The sequence below is a fragment of the Salvelinus namaycush genome, chromosome 37 (genome assembly GCF_016432855.1).
Source record: "Salvelinus namaycush isolate Seneca chromosome 37, SaNama_1.0, whole genome shotgun sequence".
In the NCBI taxonomy this organism is placed as follows: Eukaryota; Metazoa; Chordata; class Actinopteri; order Salmoniformes; family Salmonidae; genus Salvelinus; species Salvelinus namaycush.
In genome coordinates, this window is record NC_052343.1 from 1,385,361 (window position 1) to 1,408,889 (window position 23,529).

General features: G+C 41.6%; 1 protein-coding gene across 1 annotated transcript in view; it reads right to left on the reverse strand.

The window, feature by feature from the left end:
- Positions 1 to 23,529, reverse strand: part of phactr4b (phosphatase and actin regulator 4b) — a 69,204-nt gene that overhangs the window by 21,287 nt on the left and 24,388 nt on the right. Inside the window, exons 2-3 of the mRNA XM_038977419.1 lie at positions 6,346 to 6,454; positions 6,201 to 6,245 (exon numbers count right to left, since the gene is read on the reverse strand). Of these exons, the coding sequence (XP_038833347.1) occupies positions 6,201 to 6,213 (13 nt within the window). The 5' untranslated portion in view covers positions 6,214 to 6,245; positions 6,346 to 6,454. The remainder of the gene's footprint in view (positions 1 to 6,200; positions 6,246 to 6,345; positions 6,455 to 23,529) is intronic.

The window sequence follows — 23,529 nt, forward strand, 5'->3', positions numbered from 1 at the left end:
TTTAGAAGCCCCTTGGACCTAGACTTGGCACTCCGGTACCGCTTGCCGTGCGGTAGCAGAGAGAACAGTCTATGACTAGGGTGGCTGAAATCTGACAATTTTTACAGCCTTCCTCTGACACCGCCTGGTATAGAGGATGGCACGAAGCCTGGCCCCGGTGATGTACTGGCACTACCCTCTGTAGTGCCTTGCGGTCGGAGGCCGAGCAGTTGCCATACCAGGCAGTGATGCAACCCGTCAGGATGCTCTCGATGGAGTAGCTGTAAAACCTTTTGAGGATCTGAGGACGGCATGCCAAATCTTTTCAGTCTCCTGGGGGTGATAAGGTTTTGTCATGCCCTCTTCACGACTGTCTTGGTGTGCTTGGACCATGTTAGTTTGTTGGTGAGGTGGATGCCAAGGAACTTGAAGCTCTGAACCTGCTCCACTACAGCCCTGTCAATGAAAATGGGGGCGTGCTCAGCAACTGGACAAACATTTATAAGATAACCTTTTACCCGAAACGAGAAAGGTATTGCCAAGAGCAGGTTAGTTGAAAAATCTATGGTGTCATTTTGTATAAGCTAAGCTGTAACGTTGAGTATGGAAACATCGTTATGTAACATATCTTGCGTAAAAAAACGGTAGTTAATTATGATCCAGGTTTAGCCTCAGCCCCTTGACTTGCAGGAGCAGTCAGGTGAGCATGTGGTAGAGAGCAGATCGTGTTGTTTTAAGGGCCTCAGCAGCAGGCCCGCTGCCTCGAGCAGCCTGATCACTTACACAAGAGTCTGCTTCCGCAAGGAAAGCCCACCCTCTCCATCCCTAAACTAGTCACCTTCCATGTTTTGAAATGGAGCCTAGATAAGCTTTGACTAGTCACTAGTGGGTGGTACCAGAGAGGTAATTCCAATACCTACAGTTATTGGTTGAAAAGATAGCCATTTCGAAACCTGGTTTTGTGTACTTGTGCCTACACACCGGGTCTGACTGGCCATGTGGCATTTCAAATGCCAGATGGGCTGGTTGATTTTTTTCTGTAACTTGTTATTGGCACACTAGGCTGATTATTCGCGGGTTGCCATACTTCATCTCTATAAAATAATAATACTACCCAACCTCATAGGCTTACCCTCCGTGGGATAACAGACCACAACAATACTGAGGGAAGGGGGATGCAATGGCTCCAAAAAAGCACATAATAACTCCCTACACATTGACAGACAATCCTATTTCCAGTAATCCCTCAGAAAAATGTTTCAATATCTCACAGTTTACTGCCGCAAACAGTGAGACATGTGTTTGTGCGGCTAATCTTTTTGTTTTGCACACAGCACGTCAGAAGGGTATCCTGCACTCAGTAATGTGGGTGCAAGCACACACACAACTGATATTCATCCACATGATCCCAGTGATTTTTAGCATTTCCTGTGGTAAAGAGAGAAATAAAGAGTGCAACATTGTTGATTACACAATCTCCTGCTCCGCCTCTCCTCTGCCCTTTCTCCTTCGCAGCTAAGATGTTGAAAAAAAAACTAGAAAAACTGAACACTAAGGATTGTATTATAATTGAGTGAAAAGTGCTTGAGTGTATTTATAAAAGGTGCTTGTGTGTACTTGTGAGACTGATTATAGAGCATGTGTATGTGAGTGAGTAAGCTAGAAACTCACCGCTTCGGTGGATGTGTTGGTCCTGAGCTGGGGTCTCCAGAGGAAGGCTCTGTCCCATGATCCAGCCCCAGAGGGGCCTCTTTTGCTCTTTCTACCCAGGAATAGGCACTCCGTGCTGGGCAGAGGAGGAGCACACCTGGTCCACAGCTTGTTCAACCAAGTTCCCTGGTCTCCTCTTTCCCGGACACCTCTGTCTACTTTGCCAGCAACTCTGTGCGACTTTCTTTACCCTCTACCTCTTTTGGTATACTCCTCCCACTCTCCCTCCCTCTTTCGGTCTCTGTAAGACCTACCCTCCCTGCTCCCTTGAAGTGCTCCCCACCCTCTCCCACTGACCCTCCCTCCTTGGTTCTCTGGGCCGGTCAGCATTCACAGACGGATGCCTATCATTCCTTTGAGCTGCACTGGTGGTGTATAAATATGCGTTTGTATTTTAGTGTGTTTGTGTGTGTGAGAGTGACATAATTTAACAACATTCTCTGGCTAACCTCTCAGGCTTTAGCCCTTCATATATGCCCACCACAGTGGGATCCTTTCTTCACAGGATCTCTTTCCACTTTGAATGGGGCACTCAGCAGCTTAATATACCAAAACCAGTAGTAATGAAAGTAGTTTCAGCGGTGGGCTCTGACTGCTCATGTGACCTGACAGTGGCCAGATCCAGGTCAAAGGTTAAATAATGACACCCACTGAGGTATTCATATTCTGTCTCTATGGAGCCACCATATGGATGTACAGCATGAGCAGGAGGCTCCTAACAGCAACTCTGCCAGTAGGGCTGAGAGGTGTGAGTAGTCACAGAGAACTGCAAGGATGGGCCACTGTCCAAGAGAGAAAAATCGGGAAAAAATATAGACAGTAGTACCTTCTCTCTCTCACTTCCGACATAGAAATGAAATTGTTTAAAGCTGAAAAACCAGAGCAGGTACAAAGCTACTAGCTTGTCCTTTGGGAGAGATATCTATTTCTATCTGTGCCCTCTATCAATGGAGATGTAGTTCAGATAGAGAGAGGAGGAAGTTTCTGCTCTGAGACCACACAGCATTCCATCAGCAGAAATGTCGCTAGTACTGCTGAGGAGGTCATGGGCTGGCAGGTAGCCTAGCGGTTAAGAGCAGAAAGGTTGCTGGTCTGAATCCCCGAGCTGACTAGGTAAAAAATCTGTTGACGTGCCCTCGAGCTAGGCACAACCCTAATTGCTCCTGTAAGTCACACTGGATAAGAGCGTCTGCTAAATGACTAAAATGTAAATGTGAAAAATGAATGCACAATGGCGAGCCATTCAAAATGGCCGCGTATGCTTCACAAAAGCCTTCTTCACATTCACTTCCAGTCAGCACTCATGACAAGAGCAATATTGAGATGATACTGGTTCGTTCCATGTCATTTCAGCAAGCCATGACAACCATGTTGACCTGGCCACTGTTTCAAATGCTAACTTTTAAGCATGAGAATGCATTACATAGGATATGAAAAAACAATACTCTTAGCCGCAGCTTCATACTATACTGAACAAAAATATAAACGCAACATGTAAAGCATTGGTCCCATGTTTCATGAGCTGAAAGAAAAGATTCCAGAAATGTTCCATATGCACAAAAAGCTTGTTTCTCTCAAATTTGTGTACATCCTTGTTAGTGAGAATTTCTCCTTTGCCAAGATATGCCACACCTGTCAGGTGGATGGATTATCAAGAAGCTGATTAAAAAGCATGATCATTACACAGGTGCACCTTGTGCTGGGGACAATAAAAGGCCACACTAAAAAGTGCAGTTGTCACACAACACAATGCCACAGATTGAGGGAGCGTGCAATTGGTATGCTGACTGTAGGAATGTCCACCACAACTGTTGCTGTAATGTATTGAAAACAAAGTCACTAAAAACAGACACCCCTTTATTATTATTTTTTTAAACCAATTTGTTTATGTATGTCTGAATTAATCTAAAATATTATATTCTACATGCTTTAGCATTAGTAGTCCATCAGGCCAATAGATGGCGCTGTTGCACTGTGGTAGTTCTGGCCAAGTGCACGCACCATTCTTCAGAATAAAGAAAGCATCAGAACTTTGCAGATGTAAACTTGTCTGTTCTTTTTAACAGAACTTCCAAACGTTCTAATATGAAAAAAATATGTAATAACATGCAATTTAACAACTTTGTCAAAGTATTATCACGTTATCTGGAGTGTGGACGTTTAGTGCAGACAGTGCGGGTGCATGAGAGAAAGACGATTTTACGGTGGTGCCACTATCTTAAAGCTGAATGTATTGTTGTCAGTTTTCTTTATTGGTAGCAGTTTGTAGAAAAACATTCAGTTATTTTTGTCTTCATATATAAGTGTTTTTATTGTATGAACATGAAATACATTGTGGTTTTCATGTGAAATCATACAGTAGACAGGGTTATTTGTGGAACATTTTTGAATTCTGCTTTAGGTAAAGTGCATTTATGCAGTGTATTTTAAAGTGTGCACTTGTTTGATGGTAATGTTTTAAAAGTACGAATAAGAAAATAGACAATTGAACAAGAGAAAAAAAACATTCTTCAGAATAAAGAAAACACCAGAACTTTTCAGACGTAAACTTGTGTCCGTTATTTTTACTATTACAGGCCACCTCAGCTACAGACTGAGGCCGGTAACATTGCCAGAGAATTTAATGTTAATTTCTCTACAATAAGCCGCCTCCAAGGCCATTAAAAAAATTTGGGCAGTACGTCCAACCGGCCTCAAAACTGCAAACCATGTCTAGCCACGCCAGGCCCTCCACACCCTGCTTCTTTACCTGTGGTATCGTCTGAGACCAGCCAACCGGACAGCTGATGAAACTGAGGCGTATTTCTGTCTGTAATAAAGCCCTTTTGTGAGGAAAAACTCATTCTGATTGGCTGGGCATGGCTCCCCAGTGGGTGGGCCTATGCCCTCCCAGGCCCACCCATGACTGCACCTCTACCCAGTCATGTGAAATCCATAGATTATTGCCTTATGAATTCATTTAAAATTGACCGATTTCCATAAACACAACAATTTCAATGATTTTACTCAAAATAATTGAAATTGTTGCATTTATATTTTTGTTCAGTATACTTGTCAAACATAGGATTTTGTTATGGATTGGCGTGGGGGGTCCGTTGGAATGTTACTCACTAAGATTTTTGTTGGGGTCCAAATTGGATGTTATTTACTATATTTATTGAATATTATATGAATCCTCTAATTTAAAATGGCCAAATTGGGTGCAATCAATCAGCTTAATGTCTCAGAGATCCAATTATATTTCGACAAAATAATGTTGCAGGAATGTTAACCTTATCAGAAACGATTTCAAAACAATTTGAAATGGTGGGTGTCGAAATCCTATGTCTTGTGCTTTTTGAGGTGGAACAACAAACTGTTTGGGCAAAATACAGAGAAAGAAGGGAGCGTGAAGGGACACACACAAACGACTCCTTCCCAATGGAGAGCGAGAGAGAGCGAGAGAGAGAGAGCGAGATATCGGCAGATCCAGCCAGGCTGTTTTGGTTAGAACGAAGAGCATGTTTAAACCCACTACCTGGGGTCACATGCAACATGACAACACAGGGCACTGAACCGACGTGGGGTGTATTCAGTGATGTGAAACGTTCTGGAAGTCACAGATAGGAATAGAGTGAACAAAGCTGGCATGATCTGACAGACAATCATATCTGTTCTACACGATACATTCCTATCTGAAAGTTCTATCATGAACAGGCTCCTGGGTTTAAATATTTGTTTTCCTTCAAATCCTTTGAGCGTTTGATTGAGCCTGTCTGGAGTGCCAGGTGGGCGAGGTTTGCACTTTGGGGACTATTATATTGGTTCCATTGTGCTAGGCAAGCTCAATCAAGCACAGCTTAAGTATTTGCTGATTTGAACAGATGAGGTCTCTGACCTTCTTGGGCTGTCTCTCTCGGGTAGGAGCGTTTGGCCAGTAACCGAAAGGTTGCTGGATCAAATCCCAGAGCCGACAAGGTAAAAAAAGTGTCGTTCTGCACCTGAACAAGGCAGTTAACCCCTCTGTTCCCCAGGCACTGATGAAGTGGATATTTATTAAGGCAGCCCTCCGCACCTCTCTGATTCAGAGGGTTTGGGTTAAATACAAAAGACACATTTCAGTTTTACAACTGACTAGGTATGACCCTTTTCCCCTTCCCCTTCTCTGATTCTGAAGATGGAGTCTGTAGTTGTACGGCCCTTTCTCACTGCCCCACATAAAGCCAAACTGGGCTGGCTTCCAGAGAGCGAGAGACAGAGCTGGGCCAATCCGCATGAGCCCGGAACCTGTCGACCTGGAAAACAGACTGGGCCAGGCCTCTTCAGCAGGCAGACGGAACGGAAGCTCAACACACAGACTGGTGCTAATAAGAAAGGGAGGGAGCCCATCTCCCTTGCCTACAGAGGGCGCCATAGAGAACTGAGCTGTCTGCTGTGCGCCGAGAAGCAGCAAAAACAAACTGCCCCATAAACACACCCAGGTCTATATTGCACTACTACACAAACCACAATGAACAAGAAGCCAAACTTACCACGATTTTCCATTACAAGGTCTGAGGCGCAACAGTCAACGGTTCCTGAAAAAGAAATGGCAACATTATTTATTAGCCTGCAGAGGTAAATGGCAAAAGGTCAACTTTAATGAGTAGCATTTATGTAAAAACTGAAAAGATGTACACTGTAGAAGGTCATTGGTGTTGGGAGGTGGTGGTCTTCAGCAGCAGTAGGTAGGTCTGTGGGGAGAGGTTTCAGGCCTCCCTGGAGATGCCCTCTCGGCTCAGTCCCTCTGTCCAGAGAGAGCACAACACACAGTCAGTCACACACAAATGGGAGGGGAGAGCATTTTACCAGCTATAAAATGGGGATTGATAAACTCAAGTGACATTCCACATAAAACAACACTTACATATTTAGAGGATTTGGAGTGAGGAGAAGGGTAATGGCATCACTATGACACGCAAACACACATTGTCTTGACGATTGTTTGAAAACTGCATTTTTCCCTCTTCAGATTTACACCCAAATCTGAATTATAAGCTATTTAATAAAAACAATTAGCAATGAACACATTGTGGTGTGTGGTAACTAAATATTAACTTGGGAAAAGAGAGTTAAAAGACATGCTCATTTACAGTCCATCTAGACTAAAACACACACACACGACTCTAGCTGCAGCTCGATGTGACAGTGTCATAGCCAGGGGGACAATATTAAACCTTGGGAACAGAGCGGGAGCACGTTTGCAACTTATTTTTAGTGTCGCCAACTCAAGCAGATCTGCTGTAACAGGGACCTTTTTCAGGGAGAATGAAGGACAAGCACAGGAATGGTGTGGGTGCGTGCGTCAAGGGAGAGATGGTGGAGTGTCAAGGGAGAGGTGAAAAAGTGTGGGTGCAGGCTAGGGTTGAATGGCTGGAACCCGGTTACCAAGATTAAACACCCAAAACCACTCCCTTTTCCCGGGTTAAATAACTGCGAGAAACCAATAAATTATTTATATTAACAGCATGACGTTAAACTGTTAATATGCAATGTCTAAACCTGGCTTCTCTACGGCCTCCTCTCTGCATGATCAATCATAAATGCTCATGGTGTGGACAGACCATCTCGGTATGGAATGCAGTTCACACCGCATGTACCCCCATCATGGTAACTTTTTTTTTTAAATACTTGCGACAGGTATGCTTACATTTGCTGCAGCATAGCATACTGCTACAGTAATATAAGGACCGAATGCACGTCTAATTTACACATCTCCATCTGGCTTTCGGGGATCAGCGGATTTTTGAATTGTAAAGATATTTTTTATTGCAGCTGCAGTTTTAAAACAGCCTATCACTCGAATATCGTTGCTTTAAAATCAGAGCATGCGCAAGCAGACTCTCCATCAATTCCCTTCAAATTGCTTGAAAATAGATAATCCTGTTCAAGACATCCTAGCCTACCTCTTTCAGGTAATACATTCAATGCAGTATTAGCCTTACATTTAGCTATGAATGATGGGTTATGCATAATAAGCTTCTAACTTATAGCCTCTGTGTCTTTTGCAATACGCATGTGCCTGTGCTCCGCTGGCCTCTAGTTAAAAAACCCTGGCAGGAAAAGCTAGAATAGCTTGCTGGACATTTTATATTTAAAAAAAATGTTATATACGAATAGACTATTTGAAGAGGGACGCAAGTTCGTTTGCTGAATGTTAAATACAACAGTCAACAGAACTGATGTTTAGTTTGAAAGAAGAACGAACGCACGATGGCAGTAGGCTGTATGCAGTTATTTAGTCAGACCCATAACCATTCAAATCTTCATGAAGGGAAGTGAAAGCCATCTGCATCTAATTCTAGTCCTATATTATTCAAGCATGTCATTAGAATGATAAACGTAAAGACAACGAAAATCATTTAATTTAGTGTAACGATCTGGGTGTAGTGGGTGCGAAGTCAGGCGCAGGAAGCAGAGAGTTCAGTGGTAGTGCTAATTTAATGCACAAAACGGCGAACATAAGCCAACCCACAAAACACAGGGCGCACACAAAACAAATGCCCCAAAACCGGGGACTGCAACAGTCCAGCAAAACCCACGAAATGAGAAACACGTAAACCTCAAACGTGCACCCTAGTCACACAAACAATCCCGCACAAATAGCAGGCGGGCCTACTGGTTAATATAGCCCGACTAATCAACCAAACACACAGGTGAAACCAATAAACAGAAAAAGGGGAAAAAAAGGATCAGTGGCAGCTAGTAGGCCGGTGACGACGACCGCCGAGCACCATCCGAACAGGAAGGGGAGCCACCTTCTGTAGGAATCGTGACATTTAGCTTAACTGTTGAAAGCGAGGAAGGAATGAAGCAACAGGAGGTAAGAGAAAAGGGTAGGCTAGTAACATCAGGGGAAATATTAATAAAAGGTACAGTGCCTTCAGAAAGTATTCAGACCCCTTGACTTTTTCCACATTTTGTTTACAGCCTCATTCCAAAATTGGTTAAAGTTTCCCCCCCTTAAAATCTATACACAACACCTCATAACAGACAGAGAAAACAGGTTTTTAGAAATGTTTGCAAATGTATAAAAAAATAAAAAACTGAAATTTACATAAGTATTGAGACACTTTGCTATGAGACTCAAAATTGAGCTCAGGTGCATTTCCATTCATCCTTGAGATGTTTCTACAACTTGATTGGAGTCCACCTGTCGTGAATTAAATTGATTGGACATGATTTGGAAAGGCACGCACCTGTCTTTATAAGGTCCCACAGTTGACAGTGCATGTCAGAGCAAAAACCAAGCCAATGGGGTCGAAGGAATTGTAGAGCTCAGACAGAGGATTGTGTTGAGGCACAAATCTGGGAAAGGGTATTAAAAATTAATTTGCAGGGACCATGTTAGGTGTAATGTCTTTGTGTGTGGTGAGTGAGTGAATGAGTAAGTGAGTGAGTCAGAGGTAAAAGGAGAAAGTAATGAAAAAGCTGGAGGAACAGTAAAAGCTACAACCGTTCTGTCTAACTTGCTGCCCATTGAGGCCTTATATTACTACCATCAGATCATTTCCTGCAACCTCCCACCATGAAATGGTTATGACTTGCTTATAGTTGAGAATGTTTGGGCTAAAGTCTTACTTATGCTAAGGCACAAAGTTACAGGTATAGTGGTTAACAAAGGTTAACCTCATGGCAGAGACACATAAGAATGATGCTCCATCCCAGTAATGCATGTTGGTGCTTGGTATGTAACAATGTAAAGGCTTGACCCTGACTCAGTCTGCTCTGTTGAAGTCTTCTATAAAAAAAAAATCTACAAGGAGGGAGCCAGCCCTGCTTCGCCTGAGAGCCCAACAAGCTGTGTGCTACATTTACATTTACATTTAAGTCATTTAGCAGACGCTCTTACCAAGAAACAACCTGCCAATGTCCTCGAAACAGGTTCTTCATGCAGTTCTTCATGGTTTAAAACAGGTGTATTCTACAGGTACTTTAACCATGAAGACATTGATCTAAGTGTCATTTTTGTAAATCTGGTAAAAAAAAAAAAAAAAGACATTGCAAGGCCAGCGCTCAATAGCTGTGCACTTCTTTTTTCTGCATCACAAGTGAATGTAGGACTCACTCTAGGGTTGGGCGGTGTCATGACACTAGCCCGATCAGTGAATTGGCTAGCAGAGATGTGAACAACCCCCCCCTCTCCTGTTAGGAGGGGTGGAGGTGGTGGGGTGGCAAACACGTTGTAAATTCCTTGCAAAGACTCTCGTCTCCCTGACCATGCCATATGGGAGAGAGAGGGTCACAGTAGAACAAAGTAACTCTCCTGACAAATTCTACTACATCCCGAATTTGAGAATTGAACAATATTCCTATTTTGGAGAATGTGTAAACGGTCAGTGGAGAAGCCAGCTACGACCGGTCCGTTTTGTTTCATGTTTGTGACCTCATGAAAGACAATACAGCCACATTACCCTAACTCTGTTTATACAGGTTCCTCAGTTATGAGGCTTGCATCTAATTCTTGTATAAAATGAATGAGTAAAGATGAAACTATTTGCAAAATGATGTAATGTGATGTTAACCTTTAAAATGAGAGAATTGGCCTTCGTTGTAAAGTTTAACTAAGTCAGTAGCCACACCCAAGTGAATAGACATTGGTTGGAAATTAGGAAACAACCCCTTTTCCACTCTTGGATAAAAGCCTCAGTGACGAAAAGTCAACTAAGTTCCAAATAACGGGAGTACTTGTCCTCCACAACAATGCATTGCTTTTCCGAAAGAGCGATCGATAGTGGCATATGTATTTATGTGAGAATAGTTTGCCAGGTCCGATAAAGACCCATGCTCCTTAGTCTTCCTTCCAAAACCCCCTTCTCTTCTCTCTATCGTGTTATAACCAAACTGTTTTTGTTTAGTCCACTAGGGACGGTATTTAATGTATAATGTATTGTATATTCTGTAATTGTTTAATTCATTAGTAAATAAAAAATGGAGCTAATATGTGTATTATTGATTTATAAGTAAAGGCTGGGTTCGTGTAGATAACCAAGAATTTTAGTAGTAAAGAATAATTCATGACAGATTGACTGCTATTGATATAAAAGATCTTCAGATCTTTAAGAGCGGATTCAGGAGATCGCCGCTCTACATAAACGATGCTTCGGTGGTGCCCCATGTTATTAATGGTTTAATTGTTGCATGGTTTAATTCAATTACGTAATCAATTAAATGTTAGGTAATCAATTTGAAAATAGCATGTCATCTCATTTAACCATAGTATAGACACGACAGCAGTATCCAGATTTTCATACCGTCCTACCGTTTCTGTATAAACAGAAGAAATATACCGTATTCCCGGGGTAAGGGTCTTTCTATTAATAAAATGGGGACAATGTGTGACATTGGGATAAACATTTCTAAATGGTTAAAAAATAAATGAAAAAGATTTCATGCAGTTCCACATGTACTTAGTGGAATAAAAGTGAATATACAAAATTGGTCCATAACTCCACCTATACAACAACATAGGCCTAGGACTATAGATCCTTTAAGCGGGGTTCATACAGACGCGCTCCAGCAGGTATATTTCACTGGTCATCCCCAAAGCCAACTCCTCATTTGGCTGCAAAAATCACCAAAGCTGGAGTCTTATATCTCCCTCACTAACTTTAAGCATCAGCTGTCAGAGCAGCTTACCGATCATTGCACCTGTACACAGCCCATCTGTAAATAGCCCACCCAACTAACTCATCCCCATATTGTTATTTATTTTTTGCCCCTTTGCACCCCAGTATCTCTACTTGCACATTCATCTTCTGCACATCTATCACTCCAGTGTTTAATTGCTAAATTGTAATTATTTTGCCACTACGGCCTATTTATTGCCTTACCTCGCTAATCTTACTACATTTGCACACACTGTACATATATTTTTCTATTGCGTTATTGACTGTACGTTTGTTTATCCCATGTGTAACTCTGTGTTGTTTGTGTCGCACTGCTTTGCTTTATCTTGGCCAGGTCGCAGTTGTAAATGAGAACTTGTTCTCAATTGGCTAGCCAAATTCAAGCACTTTCAGGGAATTTTTCATGCACTTAATTGTAAAGGACATCAATGTTGTATAATTGTATATTTTATATAAATTGTACACATAAGGCCTAATTGACCATCCCCAAAAAGAATGTATACATAAAAAATGTCATAAAAAGTATGCCATTACCACTAAGAAAAATGATTTTTTTGGCCTTGCCAATGCATTGATATTTTAATTATATTTTAAAATCTGTGACAATAATGTGGACCTTGCCTGACAGATTGGATGCATGGTGATTTTTCTGTAACCTATGTGGCCGAGGGAGGCGCATAATAAAACCATGAATAGCGGTAGCATTAATCTCACCATCGCTGTTTTTATAATGAGAAAGTGACCAAAAAACAGGTTCCTTTTTTAATGGAAGGATTTGTATGGAAAGCCAAGTTGAAGCCAGAGTTTCGCAACACCCTTCAATTGAAGTGACGGGAAACAAACGAAAGTGGCCACATTTATCACCAAAACCACTCAAAAATGAAATCACGGACAATTAAGAGAGCAGGGGTACATAAATTGGCTACAATAATTACAAGGACTTTTCAAGCACCAAATTTGAAGGTAGGCCGACTATTCATGTAATTTAATTTTTGAGCTCCAAATTCAAGTAGGCTACTTCTGGCCCGTTGTATTGTTTAAAATTGCAGGTGTAACATGGAAAGCAAAATGTATGTCATGTTATTTCATTACCAGATCATATTGTGAATAAGCCCACTAGGCTATGTCATTTGTTGTCACTATATCTAGAATAATGAATAGGACTAGCGTTGGGGGTTGCGCAATAGTCTATACTATACAATTGAGCACGATAGACTTGGTGTCCAATCCGAGGCACAATAACATATGAAAACATGAAATTCTCAGTTAATCAAGCAGACAACAGATGATAAACATCAATTTGCTAGGGATATTAGATCCAAAGTGGATCCAGGCACAACGGTTTTCACAGGCTTAATGAATGAGACACCAAAATATTCTGGATATTCCTTGCGAACACCTTTTTTCCAGCACGTTTGTTGCATCGCATGCACTATCACAACAGATATTAGTCACTTGACTGTCATTCTGAAAATTCCTTCCTGGGTCAGATGGTGTGAAAATATCACGGCGTAACTAAATCAGCTTGATACCAAATGCACATCCAACAAGTAATATGCAAAATTATTGAAAAACCGCGTAAATGACAGTATTGGTTTAGGTTTTAAGTATCAAGGTTCCAAAGACTGGGCTTAATATAGTGTATAAGAGGTCATACAATAAGTTTTGTAGGGATTCATATGTTGATGTAAAGAATATTTGCTGGTCTGTGGTGTGTAATGAGGAGCAACCAGACGCTGCACTTGACACATTTATGAAGTTACTAATAAGCACACACCCATTATGAAAATTACTGTAAAAACTGTAAAATCCCCTTGGATTGATAAGGAATTGAAAAATTGTATGGTTGAGAGGGATGCGGCAAAAGGTATGGCAAATAAGTCTGGCAGCCCAACTGATTGGCAAACATACTGCAAATTAAGAAATCATGTGACTAAGCTAAATAAAAATAAACTATACTATACTATGAAAAAGATAAATAATATAAAGAATGATAGTAAAACGTTTTGCAGCACCTTAATTTTGGGGGAGAAAAGCCAACTTGGCTCCTTCATTCATTGAATCGGATGCCTCATATATCACAAAACCCACTGATATTGCTAACTACTTTAATGACTTTTTCATTTGCAAGATAAGCCAACTTAGGGATGACATGCCAGAATCAAAATGTTGACACTACACATCCAAGCATATCTGACCAAATTATGAAAAGAGAAGAACTGTACTATTGAATTCCCGTAAAGTCAGTGTGGAAGAGGTGAAAAAAAATATTGTTGTCTATCAACAATGACGGTCTGACAATATTGCCACATTTGAAATGTAATCCTACTAGGAAGTGTGTGCCCTCAGGATGGGGAGGGAAGCTAAAGTCATTCCGCTTCCCAAGAATAGTCAAGCCCCCCTTACTGGCTCAAATAGCCGATCAATCAGCCTGTTACCAACCCTTAGTAAACTTCTGGAAAAAATTGTGTTTGACCAGATAAAATGCTATTTTACAGTAAACAAATTGACAGACTTTCAGCACACATATAATAGTGAAGGACACTGAACAACCACGGCACTTACACAAATGACTGATGATTGGCTGAGAGAAATTGATGATTAAATGATTCTGGGGGCTGACTTGCTAGAATTCAGTGCAGCTTTTGACATTAGAGTTCCTTGTCTAACAGAACACAGAGGGTGTTCTTTAATGGAAGCCCATCAAACAATCCAGGTAGAAGCAGGAATTCCCTAGGGTAGCTGTTTAGGCCCGTGCTTTTTTTCAATGTTTACTTACGACAACACTTAAAGAGATGCAGTTAGTTTCGGAATAGCAAGGAATAAGTTAGTACTAAATATTTCCAAAACTAAAAGCATTGTATTTGGGACAACTCATTCAATAAACCCTAAACCTCAACTACATCCCGTAATGCATAATATTGAAATAGAGCAAGTTGAGGTGACTAACGCAAGCAGGTAACTGACGCAAGCAGTAGAATCAGATTTAAAGAAGCAGGTAAAAATACACCTTATGGAACAGCGGGGACTGTAAAGTAACACTGCCTTAGCAGCAGCTAATGGGGATACAAGGTAAGGTGAAATGAAAGAAATACAAGGTAAGGTGACTCTTACGGTTAGAAGCATTTGATTTTGCAATCGCATACATCATTTTGGATTTGTGTTATTGTTACGGATACAAGTGTTCTGTGTGTATCCTGTGTGTATTTCTTTTCTCTCCTTCTCCCCTACTCACAGGTGACAATAATCATTCCCCAATCAGTCATCAATCAGTCGCTAATCGGAAGACACCTGCTCCTTTTCCCTTACCCAATCACAGTCCCTTTCCCTTGGTTTAAAACCCCTGTCAGTTGTTTTCTCCCCAGCTCAATCTCTTTGTAACATGCCTTCTGTCTGTAGATCGCTTGTGTGTTTTGCAGCTACATGTCACTTTGTCCCCACCTGTGAGTATTGTTTTGGTTATGGTGTTTGAGTGTTTGTTTGATGGTGGGAAAAGGGGGTAACCAGACAAGTCGCCCTTGGGCTACACTACCCGTAGTTAAACATTGTTAGAAACACTAGTTAGAACTGGGCGGACCACCCCCTGTATTTTTGGTTAGTTAGTTAGCTGTTTGTGAAGTAGGCTAGTCTAGCTTAGGGGTGTTTTTGAATTATTATTCTTTCATTCCTTGGGTCCCGCTCAGCCCCTTTTCCTGCTCCCCCCCCATTTACCGTGTGTTTATAAATAAACATTTAGTGTTTGACGGTAATTAAGTTGTCTGTGTTATTTGTTCTCACTGTTACGTTTTCACTACTATAATTTGCATGAGTTGTGTTACGGGTCCCATTACCATCCCCCCTAGACTGTCGGGCCAAAGGGATTCGTAACAGTTATCATAAACTGTTTTAACCCTGTAACATAAGGAGACAAAAAGTTACTTAGACTGCATTTGAGATCTCTATACAAAAAAAGAAACTGTCCAACAGCTAGATCCAGGATTCTTACAGGGTTCAAGGATTCTTACAATGTTCTTACAGGGCTCAATGTCTAATTTAACTGATTCATGCTTAATATATAATATAACGACAACTTACACTGCCATAAATGCAAGGACAGAAAAGTTACACAATTTTGGACAAATCCGTCAAGACACCAAAACAGTTTTAAATCAACTCATACATTTTATTGAATATAACAATGATCCCCCTTATATGTTAATGTAATGACAAACTCTTGGCAGATTATTATCAATGACTTATCAACAGCTTTGTAACAAGTTATTGTGAGAAATCCTCACTGGTACCTTAGTTTATAGAAAGACCCATAAACGGTATATCGGCCAAGCCTACCAAATTAAATTTCTTGCATGAGTGATAGCGGGGGTACTAGTGATAGCAGCGGGGGGGGGGGGGGGGGGGTAGTGGATAGTTATATTATTATATGATATCTTGTATCATTTTGGCGATATCATTTTTGTGCTAGTTTGCTTCACCTGCACCAAAATGTCATAACTTGTTCTCAATCTTCTTTTTATAGGGAGCCAATTAGTTTTCAGCACTTTTATTTCCATAACTGATCAAAACTTCATGGTTCTCGTCTCTGCAGCAGACATGGAGAGCAATATGTTTGTAACATCGAATTGCAATAAAATCACAGTATTGAATTGCAAAACATATACAATTGTGTGAATCGCAATACATATTGTATTGGCACCTAAGTATGGTAATAATATCATACCGTGAGATCCCTGGCAATTCCCAACCCTACAAATGACTATCACTATACATTGTCTTTCTTTAATGAATAGTGTATTAGTAACCCATGACTACATGGGCAAAAGCCTGTTTAGACAATGTGACGGCTGTCATCCTGAGGCCCCATTGACCAGAGCTATAAATACACACCGTCCAATCAATGCCCTGCCGTGAGGTAATAATTCTGTCCAGGACACAGCCAAGGACAGGGTTCTACTGCTCTATTACACTCACACACAGCCATTACCTAGACTAATAGTCTGTCTAGGACTCTATGCAGAGGGTTCTACTGCTCACACACACTTCCCATCATCAGGCTACCATTTAATATGACTGATTGCTCTCTTTCAGAAGCATCATTACCCCTTATGAGTTTCTCTTGCTGTATGAGTGTAGGAACAAAGCTTCGCTTTTCAACCACAAAAGGCAGCTAAAAGGGTAAAGGAATGAAACTGAACTGAACAAGTGGCAGTGACACCAGATAAGCCCCATCCTTTCCTTGAGTTCAGAGCCTGGGCTAAATGTATTGGACTTTTAGCATTGAAAGACAGGTAGTCACTGAATTATTGGACAAGGTGCGAGCGCACACACCACAGAGGCAGCAGACGTCAGGGTGGTTAAAGATGACGTTTCTCACTCCTGACTCGCCCAGTACCACTGCTTGGTGAGTCACAGCAGAATCTGGAGCAGAGTGGCGAGCATTTCCAGATCTTAGAAAAGTGTGAGTGATCTTATACATCTCGTTATGTCCTCATCTTTATTCTCAGCCTTTGAATGCATCGCTGCATGTGATTTGAAACAGAGAAATGTGCTCTCTCGCTCGCTCTTCTTCTTCTCATGCTCACAGCACACTGCTGGGCGATACCGCTGCACTCAATCAATGCTTTTCAGCACCGCCACAGTCTCACTGTGTCAAAGTCAAACAGTCCAGAGACTTCAATCATTCACTCTTCCACCACAGCGATGCCAGATATACACCACTTGTCTTTGACACATAACACGTCAGTCTCCAGTCCAACCACACCTGACCTCACACTGACTGTCAAGCAGGAGGGTGCGAGACCTGGCACACGCATTGGTCAGTGACAGTCCTGACTAATTAGAGACCGTAAGGATTTCCACCGTGGTGAGTAGCCGATTGAATCGATCCTGATGAACTCTGGGTCAGTGGTTGTCTTAACTCGTTCCGATTGATATGAAAGATTCTCTTGCCGTAGCAAACAACCTGAGGCGACCCGCACAGACTAAACCCACAACAACTCGGAGGGTACTTTTAAGTCCTGCTATTGCCTGCACCCCTCCCCACACACCCATTTCCCCCTCCACAGTCAACAAGTACCAGGCATCACAGGTCAGAAAGCACAGGTCAGGAGGAATCACAAACTAGTTGTTGCTTGAGTCACTACTATATAATCATTTGTAGAGTGCACCACTTTCACTGGCTGGCACGCCACTAGCGATGATTCAATTACAACGCGAGCGGAAGCGGGAGCAGCTGGCTTGGTTATGTGATCTTTAAATAGCAGGCCAGCCCACCTCTCACTGCAGGGTTGCTTGGGTTTTGGGAACAAATAGCCGCCAATAAAGCAGAGGAAAAAAAATTGTTATTCCCAGTTATCTCCGCTTCACAAAGCCAACACTGAGCTCAGCCTATGACATGCATCTAGCGCTACACATCTAGAAGTAGATATGCATTGCCAAGCACTGCAGTTGTCCAGAACCAGAGCCTAAAGCAGGTGGACCCAGTGCCATACTCACTGCTCTGGAAGGGCCTTTGACAGATCTCTCCCCTGCCAAAGGTGTCTTGGAGCTGGGTGCGCAGTGGCAGACATACAGCCTCTCTGGTCCCCCTCGTGCGAATCTCTCCGATCAGCACCGCTCCCCAGCCCCCCTCTCGGATACGGACAGAAGATAGAGTCTGTTCTCAATCCGGGCCAGCTACACGTCATCACCGCACCTACCCCAGAATAGCACCACTCACCGCAGGGACTAATGGCCCACTTTCCCAAGGAGCCCAAAATGCTCCTCTCCTCTGAAAAACTTTACTTCTTCTCTCCACCTGTTTAGAGCACTGTTCAACAGTAAGCTAGTGCAAATGGACCTTTGAAATTCACTGTTCTTCGGTCACTACGAGCAATGCGAATGTGTTTTTATCCTCTGCCCAAAAGGCAGAAGTAAGGACTCCACTCAATGTGGTCTGTGGAAGTGAAGTTCCTGATTACAGTACATACAGTAGACAAGTTCTTTGGCTTGGACAGCTGTCATGTATCAGCATAATCTAGCTTGAACCCACACCTTTTGCATGGTCAGTATTTTCACACACCCATCTCCCAAGCTCTCTGCATCCCATATTTCCGTCCTCGTGCCTAAATGCACTTCCACTGTTTAAAGCCAGTGAGTCCGCAGTCTCCGCACCCTCCACCCTGCTAGTGGACTAAGATGAGGGGAGAACAGAGTACATTAACTGACAGCATTTATGTTAGCCGGCAAAAATAAATACACGAAAAGCCGATAAAAATGCCCGGATAAATAATGCTTTTTAATTCATTGGTGTAAATACCAGTCGATGAAGATACATTTCACCGTCATGCTTATCGGTCTATAGGTTAGTGTAATTAAATTGGCCTGTGTATTCGTTAGTCATCATGCATCTTATTTATCCAACACAACTATCATACGCGCACGCATACAGAGCCTATTTTGAGTGGGATTTCTTCTGCAGCTCCTCAGCTGGTTGCTGCTAGAGTAAAACATGTACTTTTTTAAAGCCCATTCATTGCGCCACAAATCCAAATCGCATGTTTAAAACAGTTTTATTGCACACTTAAAAAGAGCTAAAAAAAACAACAATTCTAAACTGGTAATTGAAGCACGACTCCTATTCAACATTCAAATGCAGGCAACAGCCTATTAGTGCGTCACCCACCACTGCAATAGGAGCTGGAGGCAGAATGCATTTTGAAAACATACTTAATTGTTTGAAACCTTTTTCAAATAGCTTACTGTGAGGAACTATAGTTTTAATATTATAACTTGCAATGGATATACTTTTTTTTTTTTTTTTTTTTTTTTAATAAACACTTTCCTACATTTCCTGTGCAGCAGGCCAGGTACTTCTATGCGTGCTCAGGTGTGCGCACACTACCTCAACATTATCAGAAAAGACAAACCAGACACATGCTCAACGCTCATATGGAGCACACCAAACAAAAGACAATGAAAGAAATGGACAAATCTCGTAAATTATGGTTATGAAATAATCCAAAACTTGTTTCTCACAAGTGTATAGCAGGTTATGAACTCTGCAAACAACGTTTCCACTCCAAGAATGATTAAGGTAAATGACTAATTAATACATGAATTAACAGATTTAAAAAATAATTTATGACAGGATAAGACAATCATAAGAACAATGTACATAACAAAACTCAGACAAATAAACACACACACACACACACGATACAACACATTTGGACAAGAGAGTTATCAGCAATGCCACAGTGTAGCCTACAAAAATATAATAATCAATAATTTCAAGAAGCCTTCTGAAACTATCTTCTATGAATCTCCCTGCCAAGAAACCTGCTTGATCATGGTGGATCATGGATCATGGTGGATATCTTGTATGTATGTATGTATACATTGACAGTATACGGGCATCACAACCAAGTAACGTGAGGAGTCTCCAATTTAAGTTTAATTGGGTCTTTCTATTGACCGTTTGCATCTTGCTTTAATAATAAGGAAATTACTCCCTCCTGTTGGGTCCTGGATTGGTTTACAGCACAGAAAGAATAGTAAGGGTTTCTTAATTTCTGTGAAGAACGTTTTACATACCGCAATTGGAATTCCATCTAAAACATGGGGACTTCAACTATGACAGACAAAATGAGAAAAAGAAATCCAGAAAATCACATTGTAGGATTTTTTATGGATTTATTTGCAAATTATGGTGGAAAATAAGTATTTGGTCAATAACAAAAGTTTCTCTCAATACTTTGTTATATACCCTTTGTTGGCAATGACAGAGGTCAAACGTTTTCTGTAAGTCTTCACAAGGTTTTCACACACTGTTGCTGGTATTTTGGCCCATTCCTCCATGCAGATCTCCTCTAGAGCAGTGATGTTTTGGGGCTGTTGCTGGGCAACACAGACTTTCAACTCCCTCCAAAGATTTTCTATGGGGTTGAGATCTGGAGACTGGATAGGCCACTCCAGGACCTTGAAATGCTTCTTACGAAGCCACTCCTTCATTGCCCGGGCGGTGTGTTTGGGATCATTGTCATCCTGAAAGACCCAGCCACGTTTCATCTTCAATGCCCTTGCTGATGGAAGGAGGTTTTCACTCAAAATCTCACAATACATGGCCCCATTCATTCTTTCCTTTACACGGATCAGTCGTCCTGGTCCCTTTGCAGAAAAACAGCCCCAAAGCATGATGTTTCCATGCTTTTCCACCCCCATGCTTCAAACCTGTTTGAGGTTGTGGACAGGTGTCTTTTATACTGATAACAAGTTCAAAGCATTCTTTGTCCTCCAAACACGACGAGTTGAGTTTTTACCAAAAAGTTCTATTTTGGTTTCATCTGACCATATGACATTCTCCCAATCTTCTTCTGGATCATCCAAATGCTCTCTAGCAAACTTCAGACGGGCCTGGACATGTACTGGCTTAAGCAGGGGGACACGTCTGGCACTGCAGGATTTGAGTCCCTGGCGGCGTAGTGTGTTACTGATGGTAGGCTTTGTTACTTTGTCCCAGCTCTCTGCAGGTCATTCACTAGGTCCCCCCGTGTGGTTCTGGGATTTTTGCTCTCCGTTCTTGTGATCATTTTGACCCCACGGGGTGAGATCTTGCGTGGAGCCCCAGATCGAGGGAGATTATGAGTGGTCTTGTATGTCTTCCATTTCCTAATAATTGCTCCCACAGTTGATTTCTTCAAACCAAGCTGCTTACCTATTGCAGAGTCAGTCTTCCCAGCCTGGTGCAGGTCTACAATTTTGTTTCTGGTGTCCTTTGACAGCTCTTTGGTCTTGGCCATAGTGGAGTTTGAAGTGTGACTGTTTGAGGTTGTGGACAGGTGTCTTTTATACTGATAACAAGTTCAAACAGGTGCCATTAATACAGGTAACGAGTGGAGGACAGAGGAGCCTCTTAAAGAAGAAGTTACAGGTCTGTGAGAGCCAGAAGTCTTGCTTGTTTCTTTTCCTCATTTTGTCTGTCATAGTTGAAGTGTACCTATGATGAAAATTACAGGCCTCTCTCATCTTTTTAAGTGGGAGAGCTTGCACAATTGGTGGCTGACTAAATACTTTTTTGCCCCACTGTATATATAGCAGATGTTATATTGGGGGTGTAGAAAAATGCTTTTCTGTGAATACTTGTGAGATTTTAGGGCTGGCTTCTGTTTGAAATAATTTGTTCCTTCCATTAATATCGCAATTCTCTAAAATGAGTTGATATTTTTTCTGGAAAAATGTCTCTGCTGTAAATGCATTAAATGTAAATGCATGGAGTATTTTTCACCATGTTCCATCCACGCGGTTTTAGACCTACAGTATAGATGATACCCCCAACCACCTGTTGATGAAGTCTCTCTAGCCCTCTTTGTTTTCCATTGAGCAATTGTAATGTTGTAATTTAAATCTTAAAAATAATTGTACATTTGTTGGTTTAGACCAGGTATTCCCAAACTAGGGTACGGTACGTGTAATGCCGCCGGGGGTACGCCAAATGACATGTTTTTAAATTAATTTTTTCACATTTTCAAACAGTCCATTTATATTTTCCAACGGGGTTAAACATTTGGGTGAGGTTTTATTCTCACCTGAGTAGCCTCGTTTCACTGCCAAAAATACAATTAAAACCATTTAGCGTTCAGCGAAATAAAACGTGAAATACAGGTAGCCCAGTCAAATAATTAACATCCAATCACATTAAGCGTTACTCTCTCGCGGGAATTCCACTAACGGTCCATATATAGCCAAACGTAGCTGCTGCTCATGTTGGTATCTGTACTGATGGCGCAAAAGCCATTACAGGGAGACATAGTGGAGTGGTAACGTGTGTGCAAGCAATTGCTCCCAACGCCACTTGGTTACACTGCAGCATCCACCGAGAGCAACTTGCTGCCAAGGGAATGTCTGACAGCTTGAAAGACGTTTTGGACACTACAGTGAAAATGGTTAACTTTGTTAATTAAAGCAAGGCCCCTGAACTCGTGTATTTTCTGCACTATGCAATGATATGGGCAGCGACCATGTAATGCTTTTACAACATACAGAAGTGCGCGGGTTAACTAGCGGCAAGAATTGACACATTTTTTGTTTTTTTAATTGAGAGACGAGCTTAAAGTTGTCTTTACTGACCATCATTTTCACTTGTCTGACCACTTGAATGATGACGAGTTTCTCACACGACTGGCCAATCTGGATGATGTTTTTTTGCGCCTGAATGATCTGAATCTAGGATTACAGGGACTCTCCGCAACTATATTCAATGTGCGGGACAAAAATTGAGGCTGTGATTAAGAAGTTGGAGCTCTTCTCTGGCTGCATTAACAAGGACAACACACAGGTCCAAAACCCTGGACCTCTTGGGAATTCCTCACTGACATGTTAGATTGTAATAACAGTGGTTTGAACGTAAACTTTCTGCAATAACAGTTTGATACCTTAGAAGTGAGTGAAAAGGAAATAAAGTAAAAAATAATAAATCAGTCTCGCCTTTTCCCTTCTTCACCAAGTATATCTAATTGACTGGAGATTTTAAATATCCAGATATCTACTAGATCCAGAGAGGATAAAGAGTTGAAGTCGGAAGTTTACATGCCCTTAGGTTGGAGTCATTAAAACTCGCTTTTCAACCACTCCACAAATTTCTTGTTTACAAACTATAGTTTTGGCAAGTCGGTTAGGACATATACTTTGTGCATGACAAGTAAATTTTCAAACAATTGTTTACAGACAGATTATTTCACTTATAATTCACTGTATCACAATTTCAGTGGGTCAGAAGTGTACAGTCGTGGCCAAAAGTTTTGAGAATGACACAAATATTAATTTTCACAAAGTCTGCTGCCGCAGTTTGTATTATGGCAATTTGCATATACTCCAGAATGTTGTGAAGAGTGATCAGATGAATTGCAATTAATTGCAAAGTTCCTCTTTGCCATGCAAATGAACTGAATCCCCAAAAAATATTTCCACTGCATTTCAGCCCTGCCACAAAAGGACCAGCTGACATGTCAGTGATTCTCTCGGTTACACAGGTGTGAGTGTTGACGAGGACAAGGCTGGAGATCACTCTGTCATGCTGATTGAGTTCGAATAACAGACTGGAAAGCGTCAAAAGGAGTGTGGTGCTTGGAATCATTGTTCTTCCTCTGTCAGCCATGGTTCCCTGCAAGGAAACACATGCCGTCATCATTGCTTTGTACAAAAAGGGCTTCACAGGCAA